This window comes from Hypanus sabinus, chromosome 8 (assembly GCF_030144855.1).
Source record: "Hypanus sabinus isolate sHypSab1 chromosome 8, sHypSab1.hap1, whole genome shotgun sequence".
NCBI classification, from domain to species: Eukaryota; Metazoa; Chordata; class Chondrichthyes; order Myliobatiformes; family Dasyatidae; genus Hypanus; species Hypanus sabinus.
Genome location: NC_082713.1, coordinates 119492832 through 119511873, shown reverse-complemented (window position 1 = coordinate 119511873; position 19042 = coordinate 119492832). Strand labels below are relative to the sequence as shown.

Below are 19042 nucleotides of genomic sequence, written 5' to 3'. Positions count from 1 at the left end.
GAAAGAGAATCAGAAACAGGTTTACTGTCGCAGACATGTATGTTGGGAAAAGAGTTCCCCTTGTCCTATCTAACACCTCACCAGTTATGGAGAAGTACATCCTTCTCCATAACTTGGTCATCTACAAGTGGATCCTGCCATTAAGGATAACTTTCCCAGACCTCCCACCCTCCTATCTGTTTTCTCTAGGGGTTACTTTCTGCACGACAGCCTTGACCATTCATCCTTCCCCGCTGTTCTTACAATGAGCTCTTTGGGTTTGTGCAGCGAGCCAGAGAGCGTTGGGCTCCAAGGTGTTTAAGAGCACCTGAATAGGTTGACAGTTAAGAGTCGTTAATCCTTTAGAGTTCCTTGTGTTTTCTCTCAACTGACTCACTTTTTGTCATGTGGTTTCCTGGTGCTTTCTGTTGAAACAGGGATTCTGTGGTAGTTGTGTTATTTAAGTGGATGCCTGATTTGTGCTAACCGTGGGGTCCTCGTTTTGAGAATGTTACATCTCGTGGTGTCACTCTGCTGAGCCACTGACATTCTGTTGGAACTCTTATAATTAAACTCTGGTCACTGTCTTGACATTAGAATTTGTCTTCCCTCTGCACTTGGGCTCCGACATTGTCAGCGCACATCGTGACAGTCCTCCCTCCTGGCACTTATCCCTACCAGCGGGACAAGTGCTACACCTGCTCCTATACTTCCCCCCTTATCACTATTCAGGGCCCCAAACTGATCTTCCAGGTGAGGTGACACTTCACCCAGGAGTCTACTAGGATCATCTACTGTGTTTGGTGCTCCCTCTACCTCGGTGAGACTGATGTAGCATGGCTTAGGGGAAGACCTGTTGAACCAATTTGACTTTATTTTTCAGTAAGATAATAAAATAGATTGAAAACGATTACATGGTTGGAGTAAGGAAATGGACAGAATGTTAAAGCTTGTGGGGTCTAGAGCAATTGGCAAATTGTGCTTAAATGTAGGGAGGGAGAGGGAAAGGGTGAAGGGTGTTTTTTTTGTGACAAGAAGCCTGAGACCATCAGTACACAAACCAGAGAAAATCTGCAGATGCCATAAATGCGAGCAAAGCACACAAAATGCTGATGGAACTCAGCAGGCCAGGCAGCATCTATGTAAAAGAGTACAGTCAATGTTTTGAGCCGAAACCCTTTGGTAGGACAGTGACCAATAGTACACCACAGATATCAGACACGTACTGTTTCACATAAACATTGACAATTTGGATATGAATATAAAGGATATAATTAGTAATTTTGCACAAGACATGAAAAAAAAGATGCTATAGCTGATAATAAGAAGGCTTCTGTTATGGTTTGCGATGAAACTGACCAGCTAGCAAATTGGCCATGGCGATAGAGATGGAATTTAATCCTGAAAAGTGTGAGGTGTTGTGCTTTGGGGGACTTATAAAGGTAAGACATAAATTATGTCCTTGGAAGTACGAAGAAGCAAAGTTACATTGGTGAACACAAGCAATTTTGCAGATGCTGGAAATCCAGAACAACACACACAAAGTGCTGGAGGATCTCAGCAGGCCAGGCACCATCTAAGAAAAAGAATAAACAGTTGATGTGTTCAAGGCCAAGACCCTTCACCCAGGACTGGAAAGCAAAGGGGGAAGAAGCTGGAAGAATGAATTGGAGAGAGGGGAAGTACAAGTTGTGAAGGGGAAAGTGGGTGGGCGGAGGAGTGGTGATGAAGAGAGAACTTGGTAGGTGATAAGTGGGAAAAGTAAATTGTTGAAGAAGGAATTTGATAGGGGAAGACTGTGGACCATGAGTGGGAGGGAGTGGACCAGAGGGAGATGATAGGTAGGTGAGGAGAAAGGAAAGGGGAAAATGGGAGCCAGAATGGGGATTGAGAAAAAGAGAGAAGAGAGAGAGAGAGGGGAGCAATTACCAGAAGTTTTTACAAGTTCAAAGATTCCTGAGGGTGGCAGCACAGGCAAACAAGGCAGTGAAGAAGGTTTCAGGATGCTTGCCTTCAGTAATAGGGTATTGAATATAAGACAGGTTTGGTGTGACTTTTACAAGCGTGGGCTAGGTGACAGTTGGAATATTGTGACAGCTCTAGTCTCCAAATGGTAGGAAGGATGTGGTTACACTAGAGAGGGTGCAGAGAAGATTCATTGGGATCCTGGCCACAAAACCTCATGACACTCTGTTATTGCAATGTGGAGTTTCTGTAACGTTAGTGCTGCCATATTTAGATATACCATTACCAGTATCCTGCTAGTTGTGGGCAAACTATATCAACCCTGGAGATAAGCCAGGTTCACAATTTATAAAAGAATTTCTTCTTCCACGTACAAGCAATGCTTTCACTTCTCAGACACAATTGGTTTTCACCTGACTATTCATTGAATTTTGGAGTCTACGCTTTTTACCGTTAGCCTGCCATCAACTGCTGTAGAAGCTTCTCTGAGTTATTTTTGATATGATGCGTGGTGTGTGCTCTTTGTGGAAATATGAGGCAATCTGAGTTTAGGCTCTCCTGAGATTGGAAGAATGAGGACTGATGTCATTGAAATGTATTAAAAGCTTCAGTTGTCTTGAAAAATAGACGATGGCATATTATTGCCTGTGCTGGGATGTTTCATAGAGGAAGAGAGACTGGAGAGGCTGGGCTTGTTTTCTTTGGAGTAGAGGAAGCAGAGGCTTGGGGTAGGGTGGAGGGGCGGGGATAACTGATAGAGGTACAGGAATGTGCAAAAGTCTCGGGCACATATATATCGTTAGGGTGCCAATGACTTTGTATCGTACTGTATTTGTCAATACGGAGCAGATGGCAAGTTTGTAAATCTGGCAGGAGCAAAGAATGTTAGTAATAGTGCTGATGGAGTACTGTGGGAGGGGTGTGGGGCAGGTGGCAGAGAAGGAGTGCCGGAGTGGCACAGATGCAGACACCCCCAGCCTGAGACACCATGCAAGGCCATATGATTTCAAACAATTGGTTTATTGATTACGGAATATCTCTCCGGTGCTTCCTGCTCCCTCCCCTCTCCTTTCCCCTTTTCCCAACCATGATTCCCTTGTCCCTGCCCCCTTCCCACTCTCAGTCCACAACAGAAACCCATATTAGAATCAGGTTTATCATCACTCATGTAAATCATGAAATTTGTTTTGTTTTGTGGCAGCAGTACAGTGTAATGCATAACATTACTACAGTACCTGCAAAAGTCTTAAGCACCCTAGCTGCACATATGTGCCTAAGACTTTTGCACAGTAATGCACAAACTTATGAGAGACATAGAAAGGGCAAATAGTAAGAATATAGAATGTAGAACATCACCATACAGAACAGACCCTTCAGCCCACAATGTTGTACCAACTTTTTAACCTACTCTAAGATCAATCTAAGCTTTCCCTCCTATACAGTTGTCATTTTTCATTCATCTCTGTGCTTATCTAAGAGTTTCTTAAAGGCCCCTAATGTATCTGCTTCTACCACGACCTTTAGCAGGACATTCCACTCACTGTATAAAAAACATATCTCTGACACCCACCCCCCCATACTTCCCTCCATGTCCTTAAAATATTGTCCTCTTGATTTAGATATTTCAGCCCTGGGAAAGAGTTTCAGGCTGTCCACTCAACCTATGCCTCATCATCTCATACACCTCTTTCTACCTCCATAAGAAACTCACCTCCATGGCAAAAGTGTCTAAGACTAAGTGCACGTTTGCAGAGAGGAGTGAAACAAGTAGACGGGATCCGAGGAAGATAATTTTCCTCATCAGTCGATCGGGAAGAGCTTAATCCAGACTGGTGGGCGGGGGGGGGGGGGGGTGCGGGAAGCTGAGAATAGCTTCAGAAAAGATAAAGAACAGAACTGCAACAGTAAATGAGTTCAAGCATTTGGAAGGCAGGAAAATAAAGGCTGGACTAGATACAGTAACTAAAATATCAGTCTGGCTGTACTCAATGGCAGGTGATGAAACGCAAGGAGCATCATGATGGAGAGAGTGCTAACTCAGTTCCTACTGGAACCTGGCTCTACGTGGGGTAGGTCTGGCAGATGGTGGTCGGTTTCTCAGATGAGCTCGAGAGAGAACATAAAGGAGGCTGCTGACTTTAGTTCCAGTATCAGTTACAGGTGTGTGCAATGACATCAAAGATTAAAGATTAGCTTTGTTTGTCACAGGTACATCAAAATATACAGTGAAATGCAATCTTTGCATCAAATCAAATCAGCAAGGATTATGCTGGGCAGCCTGCTAGTGCTGCCACGCTTCCCATGCCAACATAATGTACCCACAACTCACTAACCCTATCCAATCATATTTGGTAAGTGGGAGGAGACCGAAGACCCCGGAGGAAACCCATGCGTGCATGGGGAGAGTGTACAAGCTCCTCACAGACAGAGGTGGGTATCAGACTCTGATCCAGACTGATGAAGGGTCTCAGCCTGAAATGTCGACTCTTTATTTCTTACCATAGATGTCGTCGGACCCATTGAGTTTCTCCAGCATTTTGTGTGTGTTACTTTGAGCTGTCAGTGCCATGCCAAGCTGTGGCTTTGGTTTGTGAGGTTCGAGAGGAGGCTCAGTAGAGGAATGGATAAGGGCAAGTAATGGTTTCCTTAGAGTGGCCTTCCCTTTTAGAGTAGCTGGGATGGCAGCTCATGCTGCAGTGTATTCCCTCTGCCGGGTGTATGCAATCAGGGATATTGCCAGTATCGAAAATGACTTCACCTGTAGGAAGTGCTCCCAGCTGAAGCTCCTGATTGACTGCATGAAGGATTTGGGGCTGGAGATGGAGGTATTTGGGAATATCTGGGATGCAAACAGCAACATAGACAAGAGCTTTAATGTGGCTGTCATTCCCAATGTACAGATAGTAGAGAGTTGACTGAGAGAGCAAACGTTTAAAGCCTTTCTTCCCCTTTCATTTCCTGTCTTGATGAAGGTTTGCTGTCTGAAACGTTGACTGCTTATTCCTCTCCATAGCTGCTGTCTGATTGCTGAGTTACTCCAGCATTTTGTGTGTGTTCCCTGGATAACAGAGTTCAGAATAACAAAGGGCAAACTTATTTCAGAAACCAAGAGTTGTAAGCTTATAGTTACAGCTACAAACACTGAAATGGATTGAAATAAAAATAAAATTAGACAAAAAATATGAGGTGTTGAAAAAATATTGACAAGTAGAACCAAAGAACATCCAAAGATGTTTTTTTTTCTGCATGATGAGCAAGAGAGTATGTAAGATTAAGGGCAGGGCCTATTGAGGACCAAAAGGGGAGCCTGTATGTGTAGGCAGCAGAAAAGACAAATAAGAACAATGTCAGTTGTATTAAAAAGGATCAAGGATCAGCTTTATTCACCAAATACATTTATATTTATTAGGAATTTGTAGTGGTGTGTTGGTGCAACATGCAACAGAGGACAACAACTTTCAACAATTATGAAGTGTTGGGAATTATATTAAAAATGTAGAGGTTAAATTACTGATGTGCATAAATACAGAATGCCAGCATGTGTTTACTGTGTATGCAGTAATATAAAAAGCTTCATGTGTTTACAGTGCAGTGTAGTGAATGCTGTGCAGATAGACAGAAGGAGGTGAGAGGTCTAACGAGAAAGGATAATCAGATTAATTGTTTGAGCGAAGAAACCTTTAAGATGATGTAAAGTTTTTTTTTTCATAGCCCTATGGCACTTTCAGAAGGGAGACTTTGGAAAAGGCTATTTGCAGGTTGGGTAGTGTCCATAATGATTTCCCTGCCTGCTTCTTTGTAATGGACACATACAAGTGATGTTAGATTGCAGCTTTTTCTGCTGACCTGAGAGTTCACTGTAGTTTCTGTATATTGTGAGAGGAGGCTACACCAACGGCAAAATATAATGTGGGTGTAAACATGGTAAGAGAGGAAATTTAGCTTCTTTGGAAGTCGATAAATAGGGGCTGAGTCAGATAAAATATTCCGCAGTTGTAAAGGGGGCAAGGAAGATAACTGCGCAGGTCCAACTTTTTCTCATCACCCTGGTGAAAGAGGATGTTGTCAAGTAAAGGACTGAATGGACAATTCAAGAAAATACAGGCCCATAAATTGCTGGATTCAGTTCTGAAACACTTCCATTTTGCTAGACTGAGGAACTTATTTTTTGATGAGGTAACACAAAGATATATTCTACTTTGAGGGTGAGTTAAGTGCATTTGAGGTCATGTACAGGGATAGTAGGAAGACCTTCGTGAAAAATGATTTGCCCCATGGAATCCAGAAAAAGTGGCAAAAGTAGGCCTAGTGGCCGGAAGTAAAGTGTAGTGATCACCTGGTGCATCTTCAACCAGACGGCATTTACCATAAGGTTCATTTAGATCCAGTATTCAGTCTGTTGCTTCCAGTGACACCCATAAATGATCTGAAAATATGTATCTAGGGGTATAATAGGGGCATCTACAGCTGACATAAAAAACTGTTCTGCAGTGAAGAGGTGGGCTTCACACCACAGGAAGATACAGATAGTCAGTTGGACAAATGAATGGCAAAAGCAAGACTTGGAGTGATATTAATGCAAAAGAAAGTACTGTACAACAGTGGGAGGAATTTAGGTCAAAAGGATTTTGCACCTACTCTCAAGAGGTCTACAGGTGAAAGGAAATTCAATCAGATTGGTAAGGTTGCACTTGGAGAACTGAGAATAATTTTGATCAACCTGTTATAGGAACGATATGGTTAAACTGGAAAGAGTTCGGGGAAGAATTATAATGATGTTTCAAGAAACAGAGCTTCAGAGTTATAGAGAGAGGTTGGCCAGGCTGGGCCTTTATTTACCGGAATGTAAGAGATTCAGAGACATCCTTTTCAGACTGCTTAAAATTATGAGACATATAGACAAGGTAGATAGTAACGCTTATAGAGTCATGAGCCTACAGTGCAGAAGAATCTTGTCCATGCCAGCCTGCTTTTCTGCCTAATCAATGGTTCAGTGGTTCCATTTAATATCAGAGAATGCATACAATATACAACGTGAATTTCTTTCTCTTCACAGACATCCTTAAAACAGAAGAAAAACCCCAAAGAATGAATGACAGAAAATCATTAGAACCGCAAAGCCTCCCTCCCCCTCCCACACACAAGCAGCAGCAAAGCAGGAACACAAACCCTCTTCCCCTCCTCCCACCTGCCTCCCCTCACCCACTACATAAGTAATGTCAAAACGCCCAAAATTTCATAGCAGTTCTGATTATTCAGCTTCCACATGTACGTCCCAGCTCTTATTTCTCAGCAAGATATCTTGAGTGGCTGTAAAAGTTTGGAGTTCATCAACCAAGTTCTTCAGATGTATGATTGTGCCCAGGAAATCAATCCACCATTACAAGCAAGTATGATGTGCCTTGGTATTGTCATACAGAGATAGAGTATACCACACTGATTCAACAATGTATTTGATCAGCATGCTTATGAAACACTGACACCCAGCAAGGTGCTCCTCACTGAACAATTTCCACCATGAAGAGTGAGGTGGTCATGTCCAGTTCAAATTACAATGGAATGACCTCATCTCATACCTAAATGGAGGTGGTGAACCTATGGCACCTGCAAAAATTTAGATGGCACGCGGCATGCAGAGCTGCCCTTCGATTCTTTAAATCCCACCCAAATTAAAAATATATACAGTTATCTCCATTGCCACATGAAGCAGTGAATAATGTTTTTCAACCCGAGAGCAGTGAGATGCTTTCACAAGAAAAGTCTCATGCCAGCTTGGCACCAGCTAGATGGTTGCGGGAATAAATGACATTGGATGACGCATTTTGAAATCCTCACAGACCTGATGTACACATCAGTATTTTGATATTAATTGGTGAAAACAACAAATATAATTAGAAATTATGTTATTTTTCAATTGTCTTTTTCAAATATTATTATTAATCATTTTGAACAGATTTTCTAAAATGCTTCATTCATTTCAATCTGTTTCTATTATACTTTAAATAACAGTAAAATAATGAAAAACCAGAAATAAGCACCAGGCATCCTTTTTCCATTAAAAATCCATAATTATTGTTATTAATTTATTAATTGGTGATAATCTCTGCTCAAAATTACCACATCATATAAAAGATTTTTTTAGATTACTACTAATTTGGGCACATCTTCTCAAAACGATTTAACAGTGCTGTTGTAGAAGATTTCATCTAGATATGAAATATTGTTAATCAAATTAATACTGCTGAATTGGTCACCTGAAATGTAAAAGAGAATGATATCTACATTTTGTAATAGGGGTGTTTATAGCAGCTACCATAGGGATTGATTGCTGTCCAAACCATTTCTCTCTCCAAGTGGTTAATGGTCAGAACAGATTTTAATTGATTAACAAGATTATTGGAAGTATTTGTGATGCTAATTTGGAACTGACTGAAATATGAAGCTTGCAGCATGTCAGTGGGACTTTCAGAATGGAACACATTACAGGGTTAAAATTCTGTGACCAGATTGAAAGGTATATTTAACAATACTGTCTGGAGTTTTGGAGACACAGTTTGCAGCTTCCTTTTGAGTGCATATCTGGTTTGGAACCTGGTCAAATAACTTTAGGCACTATTTATGCCAGAACATGCAAACATTTATATGAAGTCTGTACTAAAGAGGAAACACCATGAAAGAAATCCCTCTGTCTTTCCTGAAGTTAACTTTTTCATCTTATCAGGCTGTACTTACATCTTGCCATTCCTGCGTGAGCCATTCATAGTGTAGACAGTCAGGAAGTCTGCATTGCCGAGTGGCGGCTGGGAGAGCGGATGGATCGCACACCTCTTCGCTGACCCGACCAAAGCCCTTCAGCCTGCAGAAGACATCCCTTCGCTGAATCCCAGCTCCACAGGTCACTGAGCACTGGCAAGGCCAGAGAAAGACAGGTAAAAACTGAATTAGCAGCTAACGTCAAAAAATTATTCATGTATGCACCAATATCATGTGCAGGTTTCTTTAAATGCTTTTTAAGGCTTCTTAGTGTTTTAAGTAACAATTGTCCCATTCTGCTGTGTATATTTAAAATACCTGTGTATATTTGTAGTTTTGGGAACATTTACAAAGATGTCACCCGGACTCGAGGCAAACTTGAATAACAGGGCAAAATTGAGTAGGTTAAGACTTTATTCCCTGGAGCGCATGGGAATGAGGAGAATCTTAAAGAGGTATACATGTTTATGGGTAGTATAAATAGGGTAAGTATGTGCAGGCTTTTCCCCTCAGGTTAGGTGAGACTAAAACTGAATATTGTAGATGAAGAGTGAAAATCTCCCTCTTTCTTTACAATCCCGATGAAGGGTTTCAGCCTGAAATGTTGATGGTCCATTTCCCTCCATAGATGCTGCCTGACCTGCTGAGTTCCTCCAGAGAAGAGCTAATTGCCAGAGACCCTCATTGTTAGCATGTGTGTCGAGGAATTTTTCAGGAAGGCTATCATTAAGTATTGTTAAGATATGCCACTGAATTTCTGGAATCTGATGCGGTCTACACCCCCCCCACCCCCGGGATTTGCGGCTCCTTGTATCGGCACTTTCAATTTGATTTCACTGCCAATGCTCCACTAATGTTGGTGATAAGATCAGTTACCTCTCACATTCCAAAAGACATAGAGATTTGCAGATGGAGATAGGGGAAGTGTGGGAAACAGCTAAAGACACTCCTGATGTGGAATGAACAGGCATGTGATGCATCAGGGGAAGAGGCACATCTTCTGTTGAGTAGTTCAAAAATCTTTTACTGCAGCTTCGCCTCACCCACCAAACAAAGTCCACTGTCTTGGGTCAGTTACTCTTTAAGTCACTTTTAAGAATGGTGAAACAATTCACGCATTTATAATAACCCAATCAACGTTCTCAATTAGGTGACCATTAGCAAATATTCCCAACACTCCCCACTGATTGCTTTTCAAGAGCAATGAAACTTTCAAAGGACCAACATTGATCTTTCAAGCAGATGGACCTGATGGACATTACTGAGACCTACTGAAAGTTAATGGAAATGGATTGGATAAGGGAAATCATTATTGAGATTGGCAGGCCTATAAAGCACAATCCCTTACTTAGGACTGTTTTTACAAGTGCTGGTTTCATGAATAGCTCAACTGAAGAAAGGCTTTCAGGAAAATTAGAAAATCATGCACAACTTAGAAACTCAATTGCTTTAAGCAGTTCATAAAAAGTGGATTAACTTGACTGTATGTCACAAAGGGAGATCCCCGATGTATCGGACATTGATCTGTAAGGTTTGGGAACATATAATGCCCCATCATTGAAGCGTATCTATCCAGCTCAAAATCAAAGAAATCCCAAGAGTCCGAGATTGAACAGTAAGCAAGAACAAATTAATCAATACTTAGTACAAGACATACCTTGTGGGAAAGCTGGCAGTGAGACAGATTTAATGTATCTTTCCACACTAATTCAAGTTAACTTCTATCTGCAACACTAAAGTAACTACTGCAGTAAATGTACTTTACATTGCTACAGTCAGTCCATCCAGGCCACCCTGTCTTCTTGCTACTGCCATCGAATAGGAGGTAGAGAAGTGTTTGGTCCCACACCATCAGGTTCAGGAACAGTTATTACCCTTCAACCACCAGGCACTGAACTGACATGGGTAACTTTACTCACCTCAACAGTAAACTGGTTCCACAACTGACTGTATAGACTCACTTTCAAGGACTTTACTTCTCATACACTCAGTATTATTTATATATGCTCGATACACTATGTATTATTCACAAAATTTTTCTTCTGTTGCATATTGGCTGTTTGTCAGTCTTTATTTATGTAGGTTTTTTTTCATAAATTCCATTCTATTTCTTTATTTGCCTGAAAATGCCTGCAAGGAAATGAATCTCAAGGTAGTCTACATTTGAGGCCTGAAATGCTTTGGCCCAAACAGTCGACTACTTTTTTCCATAGATGCTGCCTGGCCTGCTTAGTTCTTCGAGCATTTTGTGTGTACTGCTCAGATTTCCAACATCTGCCAATTTTCTCTTCTTCCAGGTAGCATATGGTTACATTTACGTACTTTGACAATAAATTTATTTTAACTCTGACTTTGAATTTACTTCGACTCAGTTATGAACTAATTTTGTTTTAGAAGTGTTATCCAAGCAATTACCCAAAGATGTTGTGAGACACATGCAGATGATAATCTATTGATGAACTTGGTGGATATTGATTATTTCTGGTAACAGCAGACTATTTACACTCTCTTCTTCAGTGTTTTTAGGACCAGTTACCCTGCAATTTGCCAATCTAATGTTGGCATGTCTTAAAACTGAACACCCCAGTTGACTGTAAATTATTCAGGTACTATCCTGGTTATAACTCATTCCATTGGGAAATATCCCACACTCCACTCTGCACTTGATCAACTTGATCAGTTGACAAAAATTGAGAGAAACTTTAGTCAACACACATAAAATGCTGGAAGGACTCAGCAAGTCAGGCAGTATCTCTGCAGGGGAGTAAATAGGTGACATTTTGAGCTGAGATGATTCTTCAGGACTGGAAGGGAAAGGGGCTCAAGTCAGAATAAGAATATGGGTGGCGGTGGGAGGAGTACAAGCTGGCAGGTGACAGGTGAGACCAGGTAAGGGGGAAGATGGGTGGGGGTGGGTTCAGGGGAAATGAAGTAAGAAGCTGGCAGGTGATAGATGGAAGAGGCAAAGAACAGAGAAAAAGGAATGTAATGGAAGAAGACAATGGGCTATGGAATAAAGGGAAGGAGGTGGGGAACCAGAGAAAGGTGATGGATAGGTGTGGAGTAGAAGAAGGGGTGAGAGTGCAGCCAAAATAGTGAATGGAGTAAGAAGGGGGAGTGGGGAGCAATTAACCAGAAGTAACAGAAAGCAAAATTCATGCCATCAGGTTATTCAGCGAGGATGGGAGGTTCTCTTCTTTCAACCTGAATATGGTCTCATTGTGGCAGTAGAGTTGGTCATCAAGTAACACGTTAGAACGGGGATGAGAAGTCAAACTGAAGTGAGTAGATCCTGCCTTTTGCAACAGGCAGAGAAAAGGTGGTTAACAAAGTGTTCCCCCATTTGCTTTATTCATACCACATTTTCCCAGCTAAACCTTTAGATCAGTGTTTCCTTTACACAGTGTTTAAAAGTTCATAAAACATCATGCCTGTCCCCTCTGAGGTTAGCTGACAGGTTACACAAATGTCAGCAGAGCGCTGTTTGAATGACAGCACCTCGATTTAATGAAATTGGGAATGGTAGCTCACCAAAGCTTGAGGAAACAGGTAATTTTAGATCAGAAGGAGGATCACTTTGAATTCATTAAATGGATTAAAGTACATCCAGGTAGCCAAATGGATTCAAATTCTACTTATTAAAAATGGATGGATGCTAATTCTACATCATCTTTGTAATATATCAGCTATTAAATTAATTTTAAATTAGTTTCTTCATGTTTCAGTTGGCAACCATTGTAGTTAAAATCCCAGACACACGGAATGGATTCCCAGAATCACAGAACAGCACAGTACAGGAGGCTTTTCAGTCCATCATGTCTCTGCAAGCTCCCTACCACAAAACTCCCTAGTTCCAAGCATTACTCTTTCTCTGTAAACTTGCAAGCTTTTCTTCACCACAGATTCATCCAGTTACACCTTGAAGACCACAGTGAAACCTCCAAACAGACAATGCATTTCAGATTCTAACCACACTATACAACAAAGTATTTGCTAAATAATTTGTTAATTTTTTCTGGCCCTTTGTTTTTATGCTGTGACCTCAAACCTGCAATCAACATAACTAATCTGCCATTGCCTGTTCTGTCCACACCTTTCATTATGTTATGCCCTTCTATCAGATCTAAGGAAAGCAATCACAACCCTTCAAAGGACTAAATGATTAAAGATTTGCTTCGTTTGTTGCAGTACTTTGAAACTTGCAGTAACATGTGTCACTTTTGCTTTGGTGACCAACACTGTCTGAAGATTGTGCTGGGGCAGTCCATAAGTGTTGCCATGTTTCCAGCACCAACGTATCATGCCCACAACTGACTAATCCTAACCCTAGCCATAGGTTTCTGTAATGTAGGAGGAAACGCATGTGGTCACGCAATGAGCGTATAAACTCCTTGCACTATCTGCAAGGAGTTTATATCCTGCTGCAATTCATCCCTGTTCTCAGCTTACAGCAGTACCAAATGCTGCGTTATCCACAAAGTTAATAATTGTGAACGGCACCCCCAAACTTCAGTCCTCACTATAGATCAAAAAAGCAACTGAACCCAACACTGGTCTCTGGGTTAGCCACTATTCACCTTTGCCCAGTCTGAAAACAATGCTTGGTAACCTCATATGTGAGCTAAAATGTTCCTTTAATCCTCTATGTTTCAAATCTTCTGGTAATCCTTTATGGAGCACCTGATCAAAGGTTTTAGAATCGTAGAGCACTACAGCATATCTTCAGCCCCTCTAGTTGGTGCCGGCCAAGTCCCAACTAGATCATCACCCTTCATAGCCCTCTCATCCATGTACCTATCCAAACTTCACATTACTGTTACAATTGACCTTGCATGTACCACTTCAGCTTGTTCCATATTCACACCCCTCTTTGAGCGAAGCAGTTTACCCCTTAAGTTTTCCTTAAATTTATCTACTTTGACCCTAAACATATGACCTCTAATACTAGTCTCACCTAATCTCAGTGGAAAAAGCCTGATTGAAATGATCCTAACTATAGCCTTCATAATTATGTTTACCTCTGTCAAATCACTAGTTCTCCTACACTCCGGGGAGTAAAGCCCTGACCTATTCAATCTTTCCTTATAACGCAAGTCCTCAAGTCCTGGCAATGTCCTTGTAATTTTTTTTTCTGTACTCTTTCAATCACCTGCTGTTTGAACCTTCTATGTTCCATTTTACTGCACAACATTCCAGTGGGCAGAACAGCGGCATACTTGGTAGAGCTATTGACTTTTTTACTCCTTTTTGCTATTATGTGTGATTTTGGTTGGGTCAGACTGGCTCTGCAGCCTGCAGTAAATGAATGGCACAATGCTAAAATAAACTGCACCAAACTGAACTAAACTGAACATTTCCTGAACTGCTTCTATTACTCTGCTTTGATGCTTTATATTCTGTGTTTCTTTGGTCTTTTTTTTGCAGTTCACGCAATTTGTTCTTTTTTTTGCGCGTTGGGTGATAATGTTTTTGTTGAACAGGTTCCATGGTGTTACTTTGTTTCGTGGCTGTCTGTGGGAAGATGAATCTCAGGGTTGAAAACTGTGTACATACTTTGCTAGTAAATGTACTTTGAATCTTTTGCTTCACAGCTTCAGGGACGTGGGTTCACTCCTGACCCCAGATACTATCTGTGCAAACTTTGCATGTTCTCTCTGTTACAATGTGGACTCCACCGGGTGCTCCGGTTTCTTCCTCTGTCACAAAGACGTGAGGGATTTTCAGTCAACTGATCACTGTAAATCACCCAATGGATAGGTGAGTGGTAGAATCTGGGGGATGGGGGGGGGGGGGTGCGAGGGGTGGGTGTGTTAATGGGAAAAAGGTGAGAATAGCATGTGAGTAATATTGGATTAATGAAGGTTTGGTGTAAACGATTGGTTGATGGTCAGTACGGACTCAGTGGGCTGAAGGACCTGTCTCCGTGTCGTATCCCTCTGTGTTTCTCTAGGACTGTCCCAGTGCTTGGTATTTCAAGAGATTAATTGGCCCCGTAGAGTGTAAGTAAGTGGTAGAATCTGGAGGGGTTAAGGCAAACCAGCATCTATACTTCATTTGGAGTTTGAGGTGATTTGTATGCCTCCAAAGACTCTAGCAAATTTCTACAGATGTACTGTGGAGAGCATGCTGACTGGTTGCTTTGCCATCTATTATGGAGGCACCAATACACAGGATCAAAGAAAGCTGCAGACAGTTGTTGACCCAGCCAGCTCCATCATGGGCACAGCCCTCCCCAGTATCAAGGACATCTTCAAAAGGCAATGCCTCAAAAACCAGGCATAGGGACCCCGTTTGCCCAGGATATGCCCTCCTCTCATTACTACCATCAGGGATGAGGCACAAGAGCCTGAAGATCCACACTCGACATTTCAGGAACAGCTTCTTCCTCTCTGCCATCAGATTCCTGAATGGTTCATGAACCCATGAACACTATCTCACTATTTCGCCTTTGGATTATTTATTTTATATTTTGTTGTAACTTTTAGTACTTTTTTTAATGCCTGGCTCTGTATATCACTGATTGTGATTCCAATTCTGATTCTGAGTCAGAGAACATGGGAAGTGTCTGCCACTGGAAAACAATTGGGAAGGCGATGTTGTGGAAGGGCTGAAATAGACCCCTTTATGTTCAGGAAATCTGGCTCATGGCAACATAAGAAAATGGAGATGCAGGTTTGAAAAGTACAGGAGGGACAAGTGGAGTGTCCATTGTCGGGAGTAGGCCAGAGGTGAGAGTAGAAGTGCCAGGCTTTGGCTCAAAGGAGGCTTTGGCTCGGAGGAGGAGTTGGCTCTGGGTGGGCTTCTGTTAAGGTTTTCTTTTTGCTTTACTCTTACTGTGCCTGGTAAAGGAAATGATGGTTGTGTGTTCTTCATGCCAGATGTTGGAGTCCTGGGAGAACCAAAGTCTCCCAGGGAACTACATCTGCATGGTGCATCCGGCCGCCATTAGGGATCTGGAGCAGCAAACTAATTTGGCGGGGTGTTGGGGTGTGGGAACCAGAGTGGTGGGATAGGATGATGGTAAAAAAGTAAAGATAGCGTGCAGTCAGTCTGTCAGGTAGGGCAGGCAGGGGATGGGATATAGTCGCAGCCAAAAGGGTGAATATCACTACATTAGGGACGCAAAATCAAAAAGTGTAGCAAATACGGTACTCAAGGTGTTGCATCTCAATGCGCAGAGTATAGGAAATAAGGTAGTTGATCTTGTTCCACTATTACAGATTGCCAGGTGTGATGTTGTGGCCATCACTGAATCGTGGCTGAAGGATGGTTGTAGTTGGGAGCTGAATGTCCGAGGTTACACGTTATAATGGAGGGATAAGAAGGTAGGCAGAGGGAGTGGTGTGGCTATCCTACTCAGCAGAACAACAATGGCATGTGTTTCTGGGACAAATGAAGAAGGTGCAAAACATATGTATCCCAAAACAAGAAATGCAAAATAGTACAACCATGGCTGACAAGGGAAGTCAAAGCTAATGTAAAAACAAAAGAAAGGGCTTACAACAAAGCAGAACTTAGTGGGAAGATAGAGGATTGGGAATTTTTAAAAAATCTACAGAAAGCAACTAAAAGAATCATTGAAAGGGAAAAGATGAAATATGAAAGCAAGCTAGCAAATAATATCAAGTAGATAGTAAAAGTTTTTTCAAGTATGTAAAAAATAAAAGAGAGATGAGAGTGGATATAGGACCACTAGAAAATGAGGCAGGAGAAATAATAACGGGGGCAAGGAGATGGCAGGTGAACTAAATGAATACATTGCATCAGTCCTCACTGTGGAAGACACTAGCAGTGTGTCAGGTGTTGAAGGGTGTAAAGGAAGCGAAGTGGGTGCAGTTACTACTACAAGGGAGAAGGTGCTCAGAAAGCTGAAAGACCTAAAGGTACATAAGTCACCCAGACCAGATGAACTGCGCCCTAGGATTCTGAAAGAGGTAGCATTAGAGATTGTGGTGGCATTAGCAATGATCAAAAATCATTGGACTCTGGCACAGTGCCAGAGGACTGGAAAACTGCAAATGTTACTCCACTCTTTAAGAAAGGAGAAAAGCAGCAGAAAGGAAATTATAGACCTATTAGCCTGACCTCAATTGTTGGGAAGATATTAGAGTCAATTGTTAAGGGTGGAATACTTGGTGACACAGAACAAGATAGGACAAAGTCAGCATGGTTTCCTTAAGGAAACATCCTGCCTGATGAACCCGTTGGAATTCTTTGAAGAGATTACAAGTAGGATAGAGAAAGGGATAGTATATATTTGGACTTTCAGAAGGCCTCTGACAAAGTGCCACACATGAAGCTGCTAGCAAGTTAGGAGCCCATGGTATTACAGGAAAGTTACGAAGATGATTAGAGCACTGGCTGATTGGAAGAAGGCAGCGCGTGGGAATAAAAGGATCCTTGTCTCGTTAGCTGCCAGTGACTAGTGGTATTCTGCAGGTGTCGGTGTCAGGACCACTTCTGTTTATGCTGTATATCAATAATTTAGATGATACAATAGATGGCTTTGTTGCCAAGTTTGCAGAGGACAAGAAGATTGGTGGAGGCGCAGGTAGTGTTGAGGAAACTGGCAGGATGCAAAAGGACTTAGACAGATTAGGAGAATGGGCAAGAAAGTGGCAAATGAATTGTAATGTTGGGAAATGCATGGCCATGCACCTTGGTAGTAGAAATAAATGTGCAGGCTATTTTCTAAATGGGGAGAAAAATCCAAAAATCTGAGATGCAATGGGACTTGGGGGTCCTTGTGCAGAACACCCTAAAGGTTAACTTACAGGTTGAGTCGGGAGTGAGGAAGGCAAATGCCATGTTAGCATTCATTTCAAGAGGTCTAGAATACAAGAGCAGGGGTGTGATGTTGAGGCTTTATAAGGCATCGGTGAGGCCTCACATTGTGTACAGTTTTGGCCTCCTCATATTAGAAGAGAAGTGCTAGCATTCGAGAGGGTCCAGAGGAGGTTCACAAGGATGATTCCTAGATTAAAAAGAAAGTTTGATGGCTCTGGGTCAGTACTCATTGGAATTTAGAAGGATGAGGAGGGGAATCTCATTGAAACCTTTCGAATATTGATAGGCCTAGACAGAGTGCATGTGGAAAGGATGTTTCCCATGGTGGGAGAGTCTAGGACAGGAGGGCACAGGCTCAGGTTAGAGGAGCACCCTTTCAAAACAGATGTGGAGAAATTTCTTTAGCCAGAGGAGGGTGAATTTCTGGAATTGGTTACCACTTGCAGCTGTGGAGGCTAGGTCGTTGGGTATATTTACGACAGAGATTGATAGGTTCTTGATTGGACATGGCATCAAAGGTTACGGGGAGAATGCCAGCAAATGGGTTTGAGGAGGAGGAAAAAAAGGATTGCCATGATTGAATGGCGGAGCAGACTCAATGGGCCAGATGGCCTAATTCTACTCCTACATCTTATGGTCTTATGAATCAAACCGAAGAGCTCCTTGTGTTTCAGTACAATAAAGAACCATATCAGGCCTTACCTCCCTCCATGGGGTGGCTCTCCAGCTGGGGCAGCGACCTGCTCGGCAACGCTTGTAAACTCGAGGCTTCTTCAGGTGCTCACAGTGCTTGTGGTCCACAGCCACCTGCTCCGTGTCAATGCAGGCAACTTCCCGGTGCTTGGTTCCCTTTCCACACGACACAGAACACTAGGAGCAAAGCACAGCAACTAATGGTGAGCAACTCATTGCAGCTCACTCCGTCAGGGAGATCTCAGTAAAATCTGTTTTAAATGGAGAATATTTAGCAAAGTGTCACCAGGCAGGAGGCTAGAAACAATGTCTAACATACTTTTACTCTGGATATTTGTAGCAAAGGCAGAAAATATAGAAAGAAACTCCATTAATCCAGCATACTCAGAGTTTTAGTGGCAGTAAATGAGAAGATCTTTCAAACTACCAGATGATATTCAACACTTTTAGTTCACAATTTGTTGAAAGAACATATAACAGTATAGTACAGGTCCTTCAATCTATAATGTTCTGCTTACACTTTAACTTACTCTAAGATCAATCTAACCCTTCCCTCACACATAGACCTCCATTTTTCTTCCATCCATGTACCTATCTAAAATTTCTTAAATGTCCCTAATGCATCTGCCTTTACCACCACTGCTGGTAGTGTGCTCGATGCACGAACCATTCTCACTGTAAACAAAAACGTACCCCTGTCATCTCCCCCTCTGCTTTTCTCCACTCAGCTCAAGAGGATGTCCTCTGCTCTTAGCCACTGCCACCTTAGGAAAGCGATGCCGACTGTCCACTCTATCGATGCTTCTTACCATCTTATACAGTAAAACAGAAGAATTTCCATTGAAACCAAACCATAAGAGAGAGT

General features: G+C 42.0%; 1 protein-coding gene across 1 annotated transcript in view; it reads right to left on the bottom strand.

Moving 5' to 3' along the window:
- LOC132397663 (A disintegrin and metalloproteinase with thrombospondin motifs 20-like) overlaps positions 1–19042 on the bottom strand; it is a 517254-nt gene that overhangs the window by 70672 nt on the left and 427540 nt on the right. The window contains exons 29-30 of the mRNA XM_059976430.1: positions 18187–18354; positions 8677–8850 (exon numbers count right to left, since the gene is read on the bottom strand). Coding sequence (XP_059832413.1) covers positions 8677–8850; positions 18187–18354 — 342 coding nt within the window. The remainder of the gene's footprint in view (positions 1–8676; positions 8851–18186; positions 18355–19042) is intronic.